A 15304-nucleotide genomic window follows, 5' to 3' on the forward strand; every position below is an offset into this window, starting at 1 on the left:
GGGGGTCAGCGGGCAAATACAGATATTATTTGGAGAGTCCTTGATATGAAAATGTTTGAGAATGACTGACATAGAAACATGGGATTATCAGAAAACTGTCATTCTTCAGAAGACATTTTGTAGAAATCGACCTCAGGTCTAAATGGGGTTAATCCTGTTATTTTAGATGTTTTTAATGGTGTGTTGTTTCTTTGCTTTTATCCACTGTTGTAGCACTTTGAGATTCTTACGAATGTAAAGTGTGTTATAAATAAAATCCATTATTATTAATAGAAAATGTTTTGAAATGTGAATCAGCACTCGCTGGTGATCGAGAACTGTTGACTGTTTTGGATGTACAGGGAATGTAAATAAATGTATAATAATGTGACTTAATATTCCTGTTCTGTCCCAAGTCAATATTTTTAAAACTCTTCAAACTCCAGCTCATCTCTAAGATTGCGCAGTAGCCTACGCCAACAAGTCTATATGCATGGTGTGTGCATAGTCACACTATATTCTCGTGCTGTATTTTGCTCTATATTTCATGGTCACGGTCATGGAGGGAGAGAGAGAGGGTGCAGCGAGAGGTGTGAATGGAATCGCATCAAACAGCGTGGTTGGTGAGAAGAAAGTATACATCTATATTCTATATGACACATCTCTCTCCCGTTTAGGTAATCAAGGGCGCACCATTGACTGCATTTCCGTTGTCACTGCGCCTGCAGGCCGACAGTGTGCACGTGTGGACTTTTATTAAGACTACATTATATAGCGTGACATTTATTATACACCTGGAAAATATAGCCACTCTACATTAAGCTCACAACTGGTTGTGGACACTTCTATAGGTCTGACTGCTATAGAGCACCGAAGTCTGACGTCACTTTCAGTAGAGGGCGTCAGTCCCCAGGTTCATGTATTTGTTTAGTTGCATTGAAATCGCCATAGGAGGATTTTTAGATTGCTTCATATAAGAACTGTGTTTGAAAAATGTCACCCCGGCCGCTTCACTCATATGGATATGAAGAATCAACTGACTGAGAGAAAACGCTAATGTTACTGCCGCTGAATTAGTTAGATTTTCACTAGAAGCAGACTGTATCATATATGAGTGACTGACTGTTGCAAACGATACAGAGACACCTCCCTGACAATAACGCCGAGACAGCTTGTTTATTTTTGGACCACAACGCTTATAGTAGACGATATTAAGATCACCCCATGTTATTCTCCATAGAGAAATTACTTCCGCGAACCAGGGGAATCGAAGGGATGAGCGAGTTACGTCAGGACTTCGGTGCTCTATTGTTTTCTGTGCAGGACTTGCCAAGTCGCCAGAGCAATGGTAAAGTGTCTTATCATTTTTTAATTATATGGAGAGAAAAGTCGAGTTGGGATTTACGCACATAGAGACATGCTGACAGACAATGAAAGAAACATGTTCCACTTCCACTCACAATTTAGGTGGCTTTTAAAATGGGGTACTTATTCGTTCTTTAAAAAAAAGAATATGATTGGCACCTCAAATATAAAATCAAATAATATAGCCTACAATTGAAACCTGCTACTGCAGTGATTTTATCCTGTGTTCAATGCGTGTGTGTGTGGACACGGAGATCTGTCGTATGGCACGAAACAGGTGGTACGCACTACGCAGGGCCGTTCAGTGACTTACGACGAGCGCTTCCAAACCCCAACACTTAGAAAATTAATCACTTGCACAGAATTTCTTGTCAGAAAGTATAGCTCATAATATGTCTACGGTGGATTTTTATACAACAAAAGCTCGGCAGATTGAAAGAGGATAATTCAAATTTCAAACATGGCCTAGAGCTGCAATGTTGGTGAGTTTAACGTTGTTTAATACAAGCAGATCGCAAACACAAATTGGATGAATGGAGAGTCAATGGAGGGTATTGCAACTCTATGTTGCAAATTGCGTATAACATATTTTCAGATGTTGGTCGGCGTCCAATTACATATAATTCTGGGGCCATGAAACAGTTTGAGAACCACTGAAACATTTTCAGAAAATGGTCAGGATTTAGAAAAAAAAACATTTTATAGAATCTGGTCTCAGGTCTAAATGGGTTAAAATCACCACAGCCACAAGCCTTTTACAAAAAAAAGAATAAGGGTGTCTTTATTTTCCAAAACACAAACATTGTATGGTATATCGTAGAGACGGCCGTGACAATGATTTGGCCGAGGGGCGAGGAGGGAATAACATGCATCAACATGAGGGAGCACTGCTAAGGCCAAGGAAATACACACAAAATTAACATTCAGGGAGGTTATAAAGAACTACAGGAAAGTAATAAAAGAACTACAGCGACCATGAGACCTCAAGGCACACAGGTTGTCAAAACACCGCTCTCTGGCACCCCCTGCTGACAGCCCGGGAGAACCACGCAGGCTGTCACAGAGAGGTTGTAGGTTGAACGGGACATTTTGGGGCGTAACGTCATTTTTTTTCATGGTTTGACGATAAAAAAAAGATGAAAAACGACATACCATATAAAAGGCCACGTCATTTTCCATGGTTTTTAGGTTCGACTTCATGGTTTGACAGGAAAAACGACATTCTATGGTATGTCGTTTTTTTCTGGTTTTCATCTTCTTTTTTTAACTCCACATCAAAATGTGGAGCTGGAGCACTAACAGGATTGGGATCAGGAAGCGTAGGATCCAGAATCCATGGATGGAACCAGGAATGGATTCCAGCACATTTTTGGAACGAGGTTTTTCTTTAGCAAACAGAGAGTTACAGACCTGTAAAGGTCAATTTGGTTAAACCTAAACACAGTTACAGACCTGTAAGGGTCCATTTGGTTAAACCTAAACACAGTTACAGACCTGTAAGGGTCCATTTGGGAACTCCTGTGTTTAATATCAAAAATTATAATGAAGGCCAAAATTATATAATTTAAAAAATATATATAATTTTTATTAAAGTATATATATATATATCTAGGAATCATTAAATCATTAAGAGGGAATCGTTTAATAACATCATGAAGTATCCCAACGTGCGATCCCCAATATAATCTATAATTCTCCAAAACACACTAATCTATAATTATGCATGCTTTTCGTCGTGTTGGCGGCGCGAGATGCCAGGGAAGGGGGTTTGAACCAGCGACCTGTACGTACGCTATGGGGTCTTATGGGAAGAACAAAAAATAAAAAAGCTACAAAGCTCTAATAAACGTTAACACAACCTCTCTAGAGAACACAACAATAACGCTGACCGTATTCAACAACAACCACACACCATCGCCCCCTGGCTGCGCTCCACAACGCGACAACAACAACAACTCCACCGCGCTAGGAAAAAACGCTACGCCAAAAGTACACTTTAAGTAAAGGAGGAAGGAAGGAAGTTTATTTATCGCTTAAACACTGGATATAAAAGTCTTTTTTTTACGGGTTTTTAAAAAGCGACAGTTTAGAGCGACGACATGCGCACAAGGGGTTAATATTATGTTCCTACCGACGGGGGTGGGGCGGGGGTTGGTTGGTGGGGGCGTGTTTTTTTCCAACCCCAAAAGGTTTTTAGGAATGCAAAATGGAAAAAGGTGAAGAAAAACAGAATCTCCACCATCTTTAGAAACGCTGAAACCGTTTGTCTTGAACGTAACGAGGCTAACGAGGCTCGGACCGCGGAGAATTAAATCACTGGCAGAGAAGAAAAAAGAAAAAAAAATCACCCACAAAAGTTTGGAACTTTGTAATTCATGGACAATTACTTCCATGTTGCTTTTACTTATTAAAAAAATAAAAAATAAAGCATTTCCGAAAGAAGAATCTAAACATGACAGAACATAGACTCTCAGATCTCCTCAGACGTATGGATAAAACAGCACAGTAATGAACCCATTTTGGCTCATAGCGTGCCACCGAGTGGCGCGCTATACGAGCTGGTAGGTCTGCTATCATTAAAATGTGGCGCAAATCATTGAATATATATTTCAGCACGTTTTTAACGAAAATATTTGCTTCTGGGGGGGGGGGGCCTACAATGTGACGTCATTTGAGGTTCGGGGGGGGGGGGGGGGGGGGGGGGCGTGTACCGTCCTAAAGTCGGCTCTTCGGAAAATTGATGCCGAGCCGAAATCATTACAGCGCCGAAACAGCTGTAAAAATAGGAGTATGAATCGGCCCTTAGACCGACTATAGAAGAATTGCACGGCGAGACAGACTCAAATCTCCACGTATTGTCACCATCGATGAAATTAAAACCCAAGCGTTTTGACTCAAATCTCTATGAATTATTAACGATGATAATAAAATAAAAAACAACCGTTTGGAGAAGAGAGAAGAAAAAAAACTTGACTTTTGGCATTTAATGGCGTGGTTCATTTAATAGCGTGGTTCGAACACTGTATTCTGCCAAACACAACAGAGCGCTAGATAACAATTTATTAGTCGTTAGTCTTTTAATTTGTCCGTTTATTCTTTGATAAATGTCGATAAAAATCAAACAGGAAGAACTAAACAAATGGACTAAATCTATGAGTTTGATTAAACTGCTTCATTTTTTACTTCCCCTGAAAGAAAACAGCAAAGATTGTAGATCTGCAAGCTCACACAACAACGCACCATGTGGTGAGCTTGCAGATCACGTCCTAATGACACGCCACCCCCCCCCCCCCCCCCGGGAATAACAACGTTCAACATTAAGGCCGTTCGCCGAAAAAAAGCTCACATTCGAATCGATTAAAAATAAAAACATGGTGATGTGAGACGAGACGAGGATTATTTTTCCAGATTTTGAATTGTCTTAAAGCCCCAATTTTATACATTTTCATAAAAATAGCAGATCTACAAGCTCCAACGGTTTGCGACACATTGTGGGCGTCAACGAATGCCGCGTGCTGTTACGAGCTCTATACACAGGCTTGTAGATCTGCTATTTTCGGGGGGGGGATAACTCTAGTCTAGAAATGTTGTCGTCTTGATAAAAAAGGTCAAAGGTCAGATGGAGGTTCCGTTTCTGATGCAAAGAAATATACAAAATAAAAACAAACATATCTGATTGGTCGGCCGGCCGGTCGGCTTCCCGCCAGGATGACCCAATGAAAACACAGCTGGATGATGGCACAGAGAAACCGCTGTCGTCTGGTTGGTTGGTTTCCCTCTCAGGATGAACCAATGAAAAAAGGTTACAATCTCCAGCCAAAGAGGAGGCGTGTCCACAGCCTGGTGAGACCTGGAATGACACAAAACCAAATGTAACGTCATGACCCAAAGAATAAGGCTGCCAATACAATGAGGTGGCTGGCATCTCCCTTAACACATTCTGACCCGAGGTCAGATTCATACGAGGTTTCCACTGGACACACACTGGTCTGATTAACCCATTCTGACCTGAGATCAGATTCAAAAAAATGTCATCAAAGCCTGTACACTGTACGCTCCATATATGGCCAGTGCATGCCCTTTAGGGCGAGGTGGCGGGTTAGGATAGGGTAGAGCCCTAGAGCTAGAAGAGTTAGGACATTGAGGGGGCAGAAACCGAGCGCTCGAGCGCCGTTCATGCAGCCTGAACTGAGACAAGCTGGAGTTGGAAATACATTGTTTTCAACGAGGGCGGCGCAAACAAGGGCTATTTTAAGCATGAGTGCAACATGACAACTGTTTTAAAGTATTGTACAGTAACAACTAAAGTCTCTTTAATGTTTATGTTGTACTATTACTACAAAACAATCTAAAATAAAGGGATTTAAGATCATTACAGCTGGGCTGTTGCCCTGAGTCCAATGCATTTCTGCCTACTTCCGGTCCAGGACTTGTACCAGTTGGTTGTCTCCATTTTCAACAGAAGTCTATGTAGGAGAGACACTTCATTGGACTGAAGCCCCATGAAGTGAACGCAGTTTGCGTAACTCCGTCTATATCTAAGACTCTGGGATACGGGTTAGGGTTTTAGGGTCAGGGCGTACCTCTAGTCCTAGTCCTTCTCCTCCTCTTCCGTGTGGTAGGAGGACAGGGGGTAGGGTAGGGGTCAGGGCTCACCTCTAGTCCTCCTCCTCTTCCGTGGAGTAGGAGGACAGGGTGTTACGGATGTCGGGGCGCGGGTCTGCTATATGTCTGTTTGTCTGTGCGCGTGCCCTGTGTTGTCGTCCCTGCAGATCCGTCCGTGCGCAGCCATTGGTGGGGAGCGTTCCCTACGCTCCACCATTGGCCGCCTACTCCCAATCCTGCGCGTCCAACCAGCGCTTCCACCCTGTCCCACCTGATGAGATAAAGTCCCACTGAAGACTGCGATCCAGGCCGCTGTCAGACTGTCTTGTTTGTCGCTAGAGTAGGGAAGTGACAGCGCGCCCTCCGTGCAGGGAAGAGTGTCCCAATCTGTACCAGTGTATATATATATGTATTGAAACCTCCTAAGAGAGAACTGTTACGTAAAGTGCTTTCATATCAAACTGTGAATCACGAGCAGGTAGTATTTCCCTATATTAGTATTTCACTGTATCACCTTAGCTAGTTAAGCAGGCACCGTTCTCATGTACTTTTGTTTGATGGTAGGCATAAGAATAGAGTAGTCAGATAGCGTTTTCTTTTGTCACCAGTCAGATAGTCAGTATTGGGAGGGGGTTTAGTATAGGGTGCAGTGTTAGGGTATTTTGTTACTTTCTTTCCTTTATGGTCCTGCTCAGCCTGCTCACATTGTTCACGTGTGTTACACCATTTTGTTTCACTCTGTATGCCATCTAAAGCTAGAAGGAATAAAACAACTTTTGGCATATACCATCTTGCCTTTCTTTCCCCATAACCGTCCTAGACTCAGTGAGTCGTAACACAGGGGTTAGGGTAGGGGTCAGGGCTCACCTCTAGTCCTTCTTCTCCTCCTCCTTCTTGTCCTCCTCCTCCGTGGGGTAGGAGTGCCAGGTCAGTCTCTCCTCGTAGAAGGAGATGACCACCTGAGGACACTTCACGTTCGCCTCCTTGGCGGGAACCAGGTCCGCCTCGTCAGAGTTCTTCCTGCCGGGACAGGAAGTGAGGGACGCAGCGAGGGAGGGAGGTGGCGGAGAGATGGAGGGAAAGAAAATCGTTGAGGAGGAGGAGAGGAGAGGAGAGGAGAGGAGAGGAGAGGAGAGGAGAGGAGAGGAGAGGAGAGGAAGAAAACAGTGAGTACATTCAGGAAATCATGTGTGTTTACACACCAGTAAAACGCCATAAAGACCGCTAGGGCTGAGACAGTACCGGAATAATGTCAAGAATGGGTGAAATTAATTCAGTAATTCGACAACGCTCCACACGTCCCAGACTCTTCTCCCTTCTCTAAAACACCCTGGACAACACTCCACACGTCCCAGACTCTTCTCCCTTCTCTAAAACACCCTGGACAACGCTCCACACGTCCCAGACTCTTCTCCCTTCTCTAAAACACCCTGGACAACGCTCCACACGTCCCAGACTCTTCTCCCTTCTCTAAAACACCCTGGACAACGCTCCACACGTCCCAGACTCTTCTCCCTTCTCTAAAACACCCTGGACAACGCTCCACACGTCCCAGTCTCTTCTCCCTTCTCTAAAACACCCTGGACAACGCTCCACACGTCCCAGTCTCTTCTCCCTTCTCTAAAACACCCTGGACAACGCTCCACACGTCCCAGACTCTTCTCCCTTCTCTAAAACACCCTGGACAACGCTCCACACGTCCCAGTCTCTTCTCCCTTCTCTAAAACACCCTGGACAACGCTCCACACGTCGTCCCAGTCTCTTCTCCCTTCTCTAAAACACCCTGGACAACGCTCCACATGTCCCAGACTCTTCTCCCTTCTCTAAAACACCCTGGACAACGCTCCACACGTCCCAGACTCTTCTCCCTTCTCTAAAACACCCTGGACAACGCACCACATGTCCCAGACTCTTCTCCCTTCTCTAAAACACCCTGGACAACGCTCCACATGTCCCAGACTCTTCTCCCTTCTCTAAAACACCCTGGTCAACGCTCCACATGTCCCAGACTCTTCTCCCTTCTCTATAACACCCTGGACAACGCTCCACACGTCCCAGACTCTTCTCCCTTCTCTATAACACCCTGGACAACGCTCCACATGTCCCAGACCCTTCTCCCTTCTCTAAAACACCCTGGACAACGCTCCACACGTCCCAGACTCTTCTCCCTTCTCTAAAACACCCTGGACAACGCTCCACATGTCCCAGACTCTTCTCCCTTCTCTAAAACACCCTGGACAACGCTCCACACGTCCCAGACTCTTCTCCCTTCTGTAAAACACAGGCATGCAAACAGGCCCAAGGTGAAAAAGGTGACAGTGTGCGGGGCCAACGCTGTGCCGCGGGCAAAACCGCGGCGCAAATCTTTTAAGCGTTTATCGGTACTAAACCCACTTTGGGGGGGGGGGGGGGGGTGTCATGGGGGACAGTATATACTACACTGTACTAGCCCTCCTCCCGGCCTGTGTGTCTGTGTGTTAGGCTGTGCAACAGTGACACTTGGTGGTGAACAAATGCTATAACGCTATGTTTCGTGCTCGGACACAGCCAGGGACCCAGGGACACAGCCAGGGACAGACCCAGTGACACAGGGGCAGCCAGGGACAGACCCAGTGACACAGGGACAGCCAGGGACAGACCCAGTGACACAGGGACACAGCCAGGGACACATCCAGGGACAGACCCAGTGACACAGGGACAGCCAGGGACAGACCCAGTGACACAGGGACAGCCAGGGACAGACCCAGTGACACAGCCAGGGACACATCCAGGGACAGACCCAGTGACACAGGGACAGCCAGGGACAGACCCAGTGACACAGGGACAGCCAGGGACAGACCCAGTGACACAGGGACACAGCCAGGGACACAGCCAGGGACAGCCAGGGACAGACCCAGTGACACAGGGACACAGCCAGGGACAGACCCAGTGACACAGGGACAGCCAGGGACAGACCCAGTGACACAGGGACACAGCCAGGGACACAGCCAGGGACAGCCAGGGACAGACCCAGTGACACAGGGACACAGCCAGGGACAGACCCAGTGACACAGGGACAGCGAGGGACAGACCCAGTGACACAGGGACAGCCAGGGACAGACCCAGTGACACAGGGACACAGCCAGGGACACAGCCAGGGACAGACCCAGTGACACAGGGACACAGCCAGGGACACAGCCAGGGACAGCCAGGGACAGACCCAGTGACACAGGGACAGCCAGGGACAGACCTAGTGACACAGGGACAGCCAGGGACAGACCTAGTGACACAGGGACAGCCAGGGACAGACCCAATGACACAGTGACACAGCCAGGGACAGACCCAGTGACACAGGCACACAGCCAGGAACAGACCCAGTGACACAGGGACACAGGGACACCGCCAGGGACACAGGGACCCAGCCAGGGACAGACACAGGGACACATACTGTAGCTGTCTATAGTGTGGTTGAGTGGCTGCACCACTCAAAAATGACAGATGATTATTTACTAAATCAGTACAAATCTAGTCAGTATTGAGCAAGATGTTAACATTCATGTCCTGATAGTCATAGAACAATTAATTTACTCCAACAGGAGCACTAGCCCCTCGAGGAGCACTAGCCCCTCCTATATTCAGTAGATTTGTGTCCTAAATGCCATTGACAATGAATGAATTGTCATATATCGGCTATTTTTGTCCTACACAATCCTACACATTCATTGTCACAAAAATGACAATGAATGGATGATGTATGATGATAAGGGTCACTTCACACAGGTGTGATTTAAAGAAAGAAACTGGTCCAGCACTCACACTCCCATCTCAAAATCCCTTACAGTTACACTCTTCACATCATGTAAAATAGAAAATTATATTCACTGGCAAAATAATGAATTATAATACAAATAAAATGTTTTGGGATGGTTTAGTCAACAGGGTCAGTTTACTTCATTATTTTAGCCTTAGTCAATTTAAGACATGTAGAGTAACATCCTCTCCTTATTCAACAGTTGAGCTGCATGTTTTCGTTTTTAATATATCCATTTAGTATAAGCCCTGGCACGCACGCACGCACGCACGCACACACACACACACACACACACACACACGCACGCACGCACGCACGCACGCACGCGCGCGCGCGCGCGTGCTTTATTTATTTACTCATACGCATGCATGCACACACACGAGCACACAGACAGACACACACACACACACACACAGCGAGAGAAACTGACGCCGGCGCGTCCACACCACAGACAGTATAACGCAAAGTGCTAACGTTGCTAATGCTAACTGTAGCAGCTAAACTAATGGATCGACTGGCGAGTCACAGACAGTGTGTCAAAATTCATGCCGAGTCCACACAAACAGGTTTTTTTTCCGCGGAGCGACCAGCGGCTGCGCACATCATGCCGCCCAGATGCAAGCAGAAATATCGCTCAGAATCATTAGTGACTCACGAGAGTAGTCTGTCAGATAATTCTCCGGGCAGCGAGCTCGGGCTTCACAGACCCCCTCACCCCCCCCAAACATTTTTTTAACGGATTTGCATGAATCACACAGGTCCTATATTTGGGATAAAAACGGCGATTTTCGCCGAAAAGCTACACTTTTGCATGTCTGAAAACACCCTGGACAACGCTCCACACGTCCCAGACTCTTCTCACTTCTCTAAAACACCCTGGACAACGCTCCACACGTCCCAGACTCTTCTCCCTTCTCTAAAACACCCTGGACAACGCTCCACACGTCCCAGACTCTTCTCCCTTCTCTAAAACACCCTGGATAACGCTCCACACGTCCCAGACTCTTCTCCCTTCTCTAAAACACCCTGGACAACGCTCCACACGTCCCAGACTCTTCTCCCTTCTCTAAAACACCCTGGACAACGCTCCACACGTCCCAGACTCTTCTGTGTGTGTGTGTGTGTGTGTACCATTTCATCAGGAACATCAGTTCTCCACTAGAGTCTGTTGCTCCAATGATCCTCTCAGGTTGTAAACCTCTTCCGAACCCTCTGGCCTTCTCGCCCTGAAACACAATGACACAAATAGACGTCTTTAGTGACACATGAAAAATGTCATACATTATCAAAGATTTTTTCAAAAATACCGGAAATAGTTGATCTACAAGCTTACATGAGGCGCTGCTGACTGGAATGAAATGCAGGCTTTAAGAACACATTGAGCTGTATTTGCTGAGGCAGTGTTGTGTTGTTTTGAACAAAGATGGTACTTTCGCCATTTGAAAATGGTTGATCTTCGCAAAATAAAAACTGAACCTCGTTGTGTAATCGACATGAACATGTTTGAGAAACTGTTCTAGTACTGCTGGTTTATTGACTGGCTCCATTCTCCTCCCCTTTTATCACTGGCTCCTCCCCTTTAAACTCTCCGGTCGAGATACAGACGCCCCAGAGCCGAAGGAGTCGACTAAAATGTGTTTTGGCGGGCCTTGATGCTGTCGAAATGACTGATTTTACACTTGCTGAAAATAGCTGATCTACAAGCTCACAACGCGTCGCAGCGTTCTACTGGATCTCTTGTCCACTAGTCCCTTCCTAACATTTTAGTATAGTTTGTATTTGTTGACAAAATTGTCAGTATATTTAGTCTTACTTTTAGTCATCATAGCTTAGTTTTCATCAGTGGAAAAAGAGTAGTCGACAGACATTTTTCGTCTTACTTTTAGTCGACTGTTTCTAACCCATTTTGGACGGGAACCCAACCCATTTGTGTTTTAAGCATTATGTTATACTTTAGCTATTTTTGAGAAATCGTTTAAATGTGGTGCAAATCTTTGAATATATATTCTTTCAGAGTGAACAACATATTCTCAGATGGTGGTCGGCGGGCCAATTACATAATAATCTTGGGATCCTTGACGTGAAAATGTTTGAGAACCACTGACACAGAAACATGGGCTTTTTCAGAAAACTGTCAGGATTTAGAAGACATTTTTCTAGAATGGTCCTCAGGTCTGAATGGGCCACCTGCGCCCTGCTCACCTCGTCTTTCTTCCTCTTGCTGCTCCTCTCCTCTCCATCGTGGGGCGCTGCTGCGTCGCTGGCAGCCTTCCTCTTGGTCTCCTTCTTCTTGGCTTCCTTCTCGTTGTGTTTGGTCATGTACTCGGCTATGAGGTCAGGACAGTCCAGGTTGTCCTGAGGCTCCCATGTGTTGTCCTCCCTGTGTGCGCGCACACACACACACACCCACACACACACAGGCACGGACACACACACACACACACAAACACACACAAGTTAGTATTACTATATGCAAGCCATTAACACATTAAGACTGTAGTACGTGTACACACGTCCTTTTAGGGCTGCGCGATTAATCGCATTTTGATCGAAATCGCGATATTTACTAGGGTATTTACGGTAAATCTCTTGCACTCGCCCGCGGGCTACCGTAGTTACTTCCTCCTCCCTCTATGTTTTTTGTGTCCATATCGCTATGCCAAAGTTGAACGAAAGTTGTGCTAATATTTTAGAAATAGTTCAACAATACAAATAACAAGCGGTGCGCCAGTGCGCATGCGTCGTCAAAACGTTTGGTGCGCGGTAGATCAAAGGCATGGAGGCGCATTTTCGCACCAGCTGAGAGACAGGGATTTAGAGAATGCTGACAGGCACTCAAATGAGACGTTAACGTCCTGTAAGTAGACTTAGAAATAAAACTAGTGTTGACTAATCAATACAAGTGGCTCTTATTTTGATGAGGCAGTTTCTGCACAGAAAGTCCGTTTCACTTGTAAACAAGCTACGATGGATGAGCTGTCAAAGTGCTAGTCGCTAAACCACGTTAGCGACCATATTTACAATATGAAAACTGTCACTTGGACAATGTAGACCTACACACGCTGGAATTAAACATGGAACCTGCAGGCGAGTAATTCATTGTATATGTGTTAGACGTTTGTGCTAGAGATAAACAGGTGCTGCCAGTGGGATATACTGCCACTGTCGTTAAGCAGCAGTGCGCACCGCGCACCAAACTACATGGGCAGCTGCTCCTCTGAGTACTAGCCCAAAATAATAGTGTACACCCCTGCAAATAACGTTAGTTTTGTGTATTAATTTACTTTTAATGCGTGGCCTCCAGTGCAATGCAAGTGTTTCATACAGCTTAAGTTAAAAGAAATCTGAACTAAGTAGCATGTGACAATTGTGACATGTCAATCTAGGGGGTTTTCAAGATTCTGAATCCATTCCAAGCATTCGTTTTGCACTCCTTTGGGGTGGGAACCCCTTTTGGTGTTAGCATTATGTTGACATAGGAAAAAAATGGGTTAACTGAAACTGGGGGGGGGGTCCCTGGAACTACATATTTTTTCGGCGCACAGTTACAACATTTTTGGGGGTCCTTGACATGAAAATGAAAGACATGGTGTACTCACTCAGAGAAGAGACATTAAAGACATTAAAGAGACATGGTGTACTCACTCAGAGAAGCCCTTCCATTTGAGCAGGAACTCCACCCGCCCTTTGACGACCCGTCTGTCCAGAACCTTCTCCACCACATACTCCTCCTCCTCCTCCTCCTCTGGGGCCGCGGCCCCCTCCGCCGTCGCGGCCGCCGCTGCAGCGGGAGCCTCCTCGCCGCTAGGGGGCGCCGCTGCGTCTGCTGCTTTGTCTGCTACTTCTGGAGCAGCCGCCGTCGTCGCCGCCGCCGCCGCCGCCGTCGTCGTCTCGGCAACAGGCTCCGCCTCCACCTCCGCCACCTCCTCAGGCTTCTTGGCCTTCTTTGCTGCCGTGGTCGCCAGCTTGACTGAGTGGTGTCAGCGCCTCTGGTGGACGGGAGGGGGAAGGACAGCAGGGTAAAAGATGTGTCAGTGACTAATGAGGCATTCCAAAGACCGCTATTCTGACGCAGCTCCATTCCGTCGCAATGCCAAATCCGTCCCCTCTGAAAATAGCTGATCAACAAGTTCACAACTGCGACACATTGTGAGCTTGTAGATTCGGTTGTGCAGATTTGGGTGGTGTGGAATCCCAAAGTGATCCCAAAGTGACCAACAACTTAAGATAGTATTCACTTCATCATCGACTGTACAATGCATTGTTTTGAATGTATCGTTCCACTTTTTGCTTTGTGTAAACGTATGTTTTCTCATGCAAATAATTAAAGCCCTTTGAATTTAATTAACTGATTGTAAATTGCATTAACAGTTTACAGAATGGGTAGAGTTCAACGAACGTAGGCTACAGGTACAATTCAAAAACTGCTACTGGGGATAAAACCAGAAAATGCACTAAATGGCTAAAAATGTATTTTTGGCCTATTCGGTTTCGGCCCAAATTAGGCAGAAAATACATCACCGAATAGTGTATGCAATTAATGCATTCAAAAGAGTTGAATAAATGTTTTATGGACCCATAATAATGTAAAGTTTTGCCATAAACATTTATTTTGCCATAAATCAGGTAGCTTTAAGGTACGACCATGACAGCAATGGTAGGAAAAAAGATATATAATATTAATCATGTTCGTATATTCGGTATTCAGCCAAGAATTTCCCTTTCGGTGCATCCCTACATCTGTGTATTATATTGTGTCATTGTTGTAACCGACTGCCGGTGTGCCAAAGACAAATTTACATTTTATGTAAATGTAATGGACAATACACGTTTTCTTCCGCCTTCTAAATAAATCCTAACCGTGAAAAACGCATCTTGCTCCATAAAGAACTAAAGTGGAAAATGCCTCATTGATGTTTGATCAATTAATTCAAACATTAATTCTACAAGCTCGTAGCTTGTAGATCTGCTATTTTCAGCATGCAATCAAGTGTAAAATGACTTATATTGGATATCTTGTCCACTAGTCCCTTCCTAGCTCTGGTCCATAGCTCTAATGCGTTTCATTTAGAGCTATGTTACTCTCAACTTCCGCCGCTCGCATGAATGCAGACTAGCTTCTCCTCTTTAGCGTAAATAAAAATAACGTTTTTGCTACTCACCAAAACAAACGCGAGTTGTGTAATTAGAAAGCCTACTTTCCTTAGTGGAGGCACTCTGAGTCCGTCCCCCCCCCCCCAACGTATAAACTGTACTTTTTGGCCAGAAAGGAGGAAAAATATTCTCTATGGGGCAGTTCTCTGGGCAATATCGGTAGAGGGCGCAGCGAAGTAACCAAAAAGTACAGTTTATACGTGTGGTGGGGGGGCTCAGAGTGCGTCCACTGAGGAAAGTAGGCTTTCTAATGACACAACACGCCTTTGTTTTGGTGAGTAGCAAAAGCGTTCTTTTTATTTACGCTAAAGAGGAGAGGCTGTTCTGCATTCATGCGAGCGGCGGAAGTTGAGAGTAACATAGCTCTAAATGCAACGCATTAGAGCAATGGACCAGCACTAGTCCCTTCCT

General features: G+C 45.6%; 1 protein-coding gene across 2 annotated transcripts; it reads right to left on the minus strand.

Moving 5' to 3' along the window:
* Window positions 1-3495: 3495 nt before the first annotated feature.
* LOC308323782 (chromobox protein homolog 1-like) lies at window positions 3496-13517 on the minus strand. Of its 2 annotated transcripts, none has more exons than XM_080775593.1 (5): window positions 13385-13517; window positions 11942-12119; window positions 10871-10965; window positions 6817-6969; window positions 3496-5184 (listed from the first exon to the last, which is right to left on the minus strand). In XM_080775593.1, exons 2-4 carry the CDS (start codon window positions 12056-12058, stop codon window positions 6819-6821), a joined length of 363 nt encoding a protein of 120 aa, XP_080631719.1. In that variant the 5' UTR covers window positions 12059-12119; window positions 13385-13517; the 3' UTR covers window positions 3496-5184; window positions 6817-6818. The 2 variants fall into 2 exon arrangements, with proteins under 2 accessions (XP_080631719.1, XP_080631718.1); XM_080775592.1 differs by having other exon boundaries at window positions 3496-5194.
* Window positions 13518-15304: the final 1787 nt, after the last annotated feature.

This window comes from Protomyctophum bolini (genome assembly GCF_963924005.1).
Source record: "Protomyctophum bolini genome assembly, chromosome: 11".
NCBI classification, from domain to species: Eukaryota; Metazoa; Chordata; class Actinopteri; order Myctophiformes; family Myctophidae; genus Protomyctophum; species Protomyctophum bolini.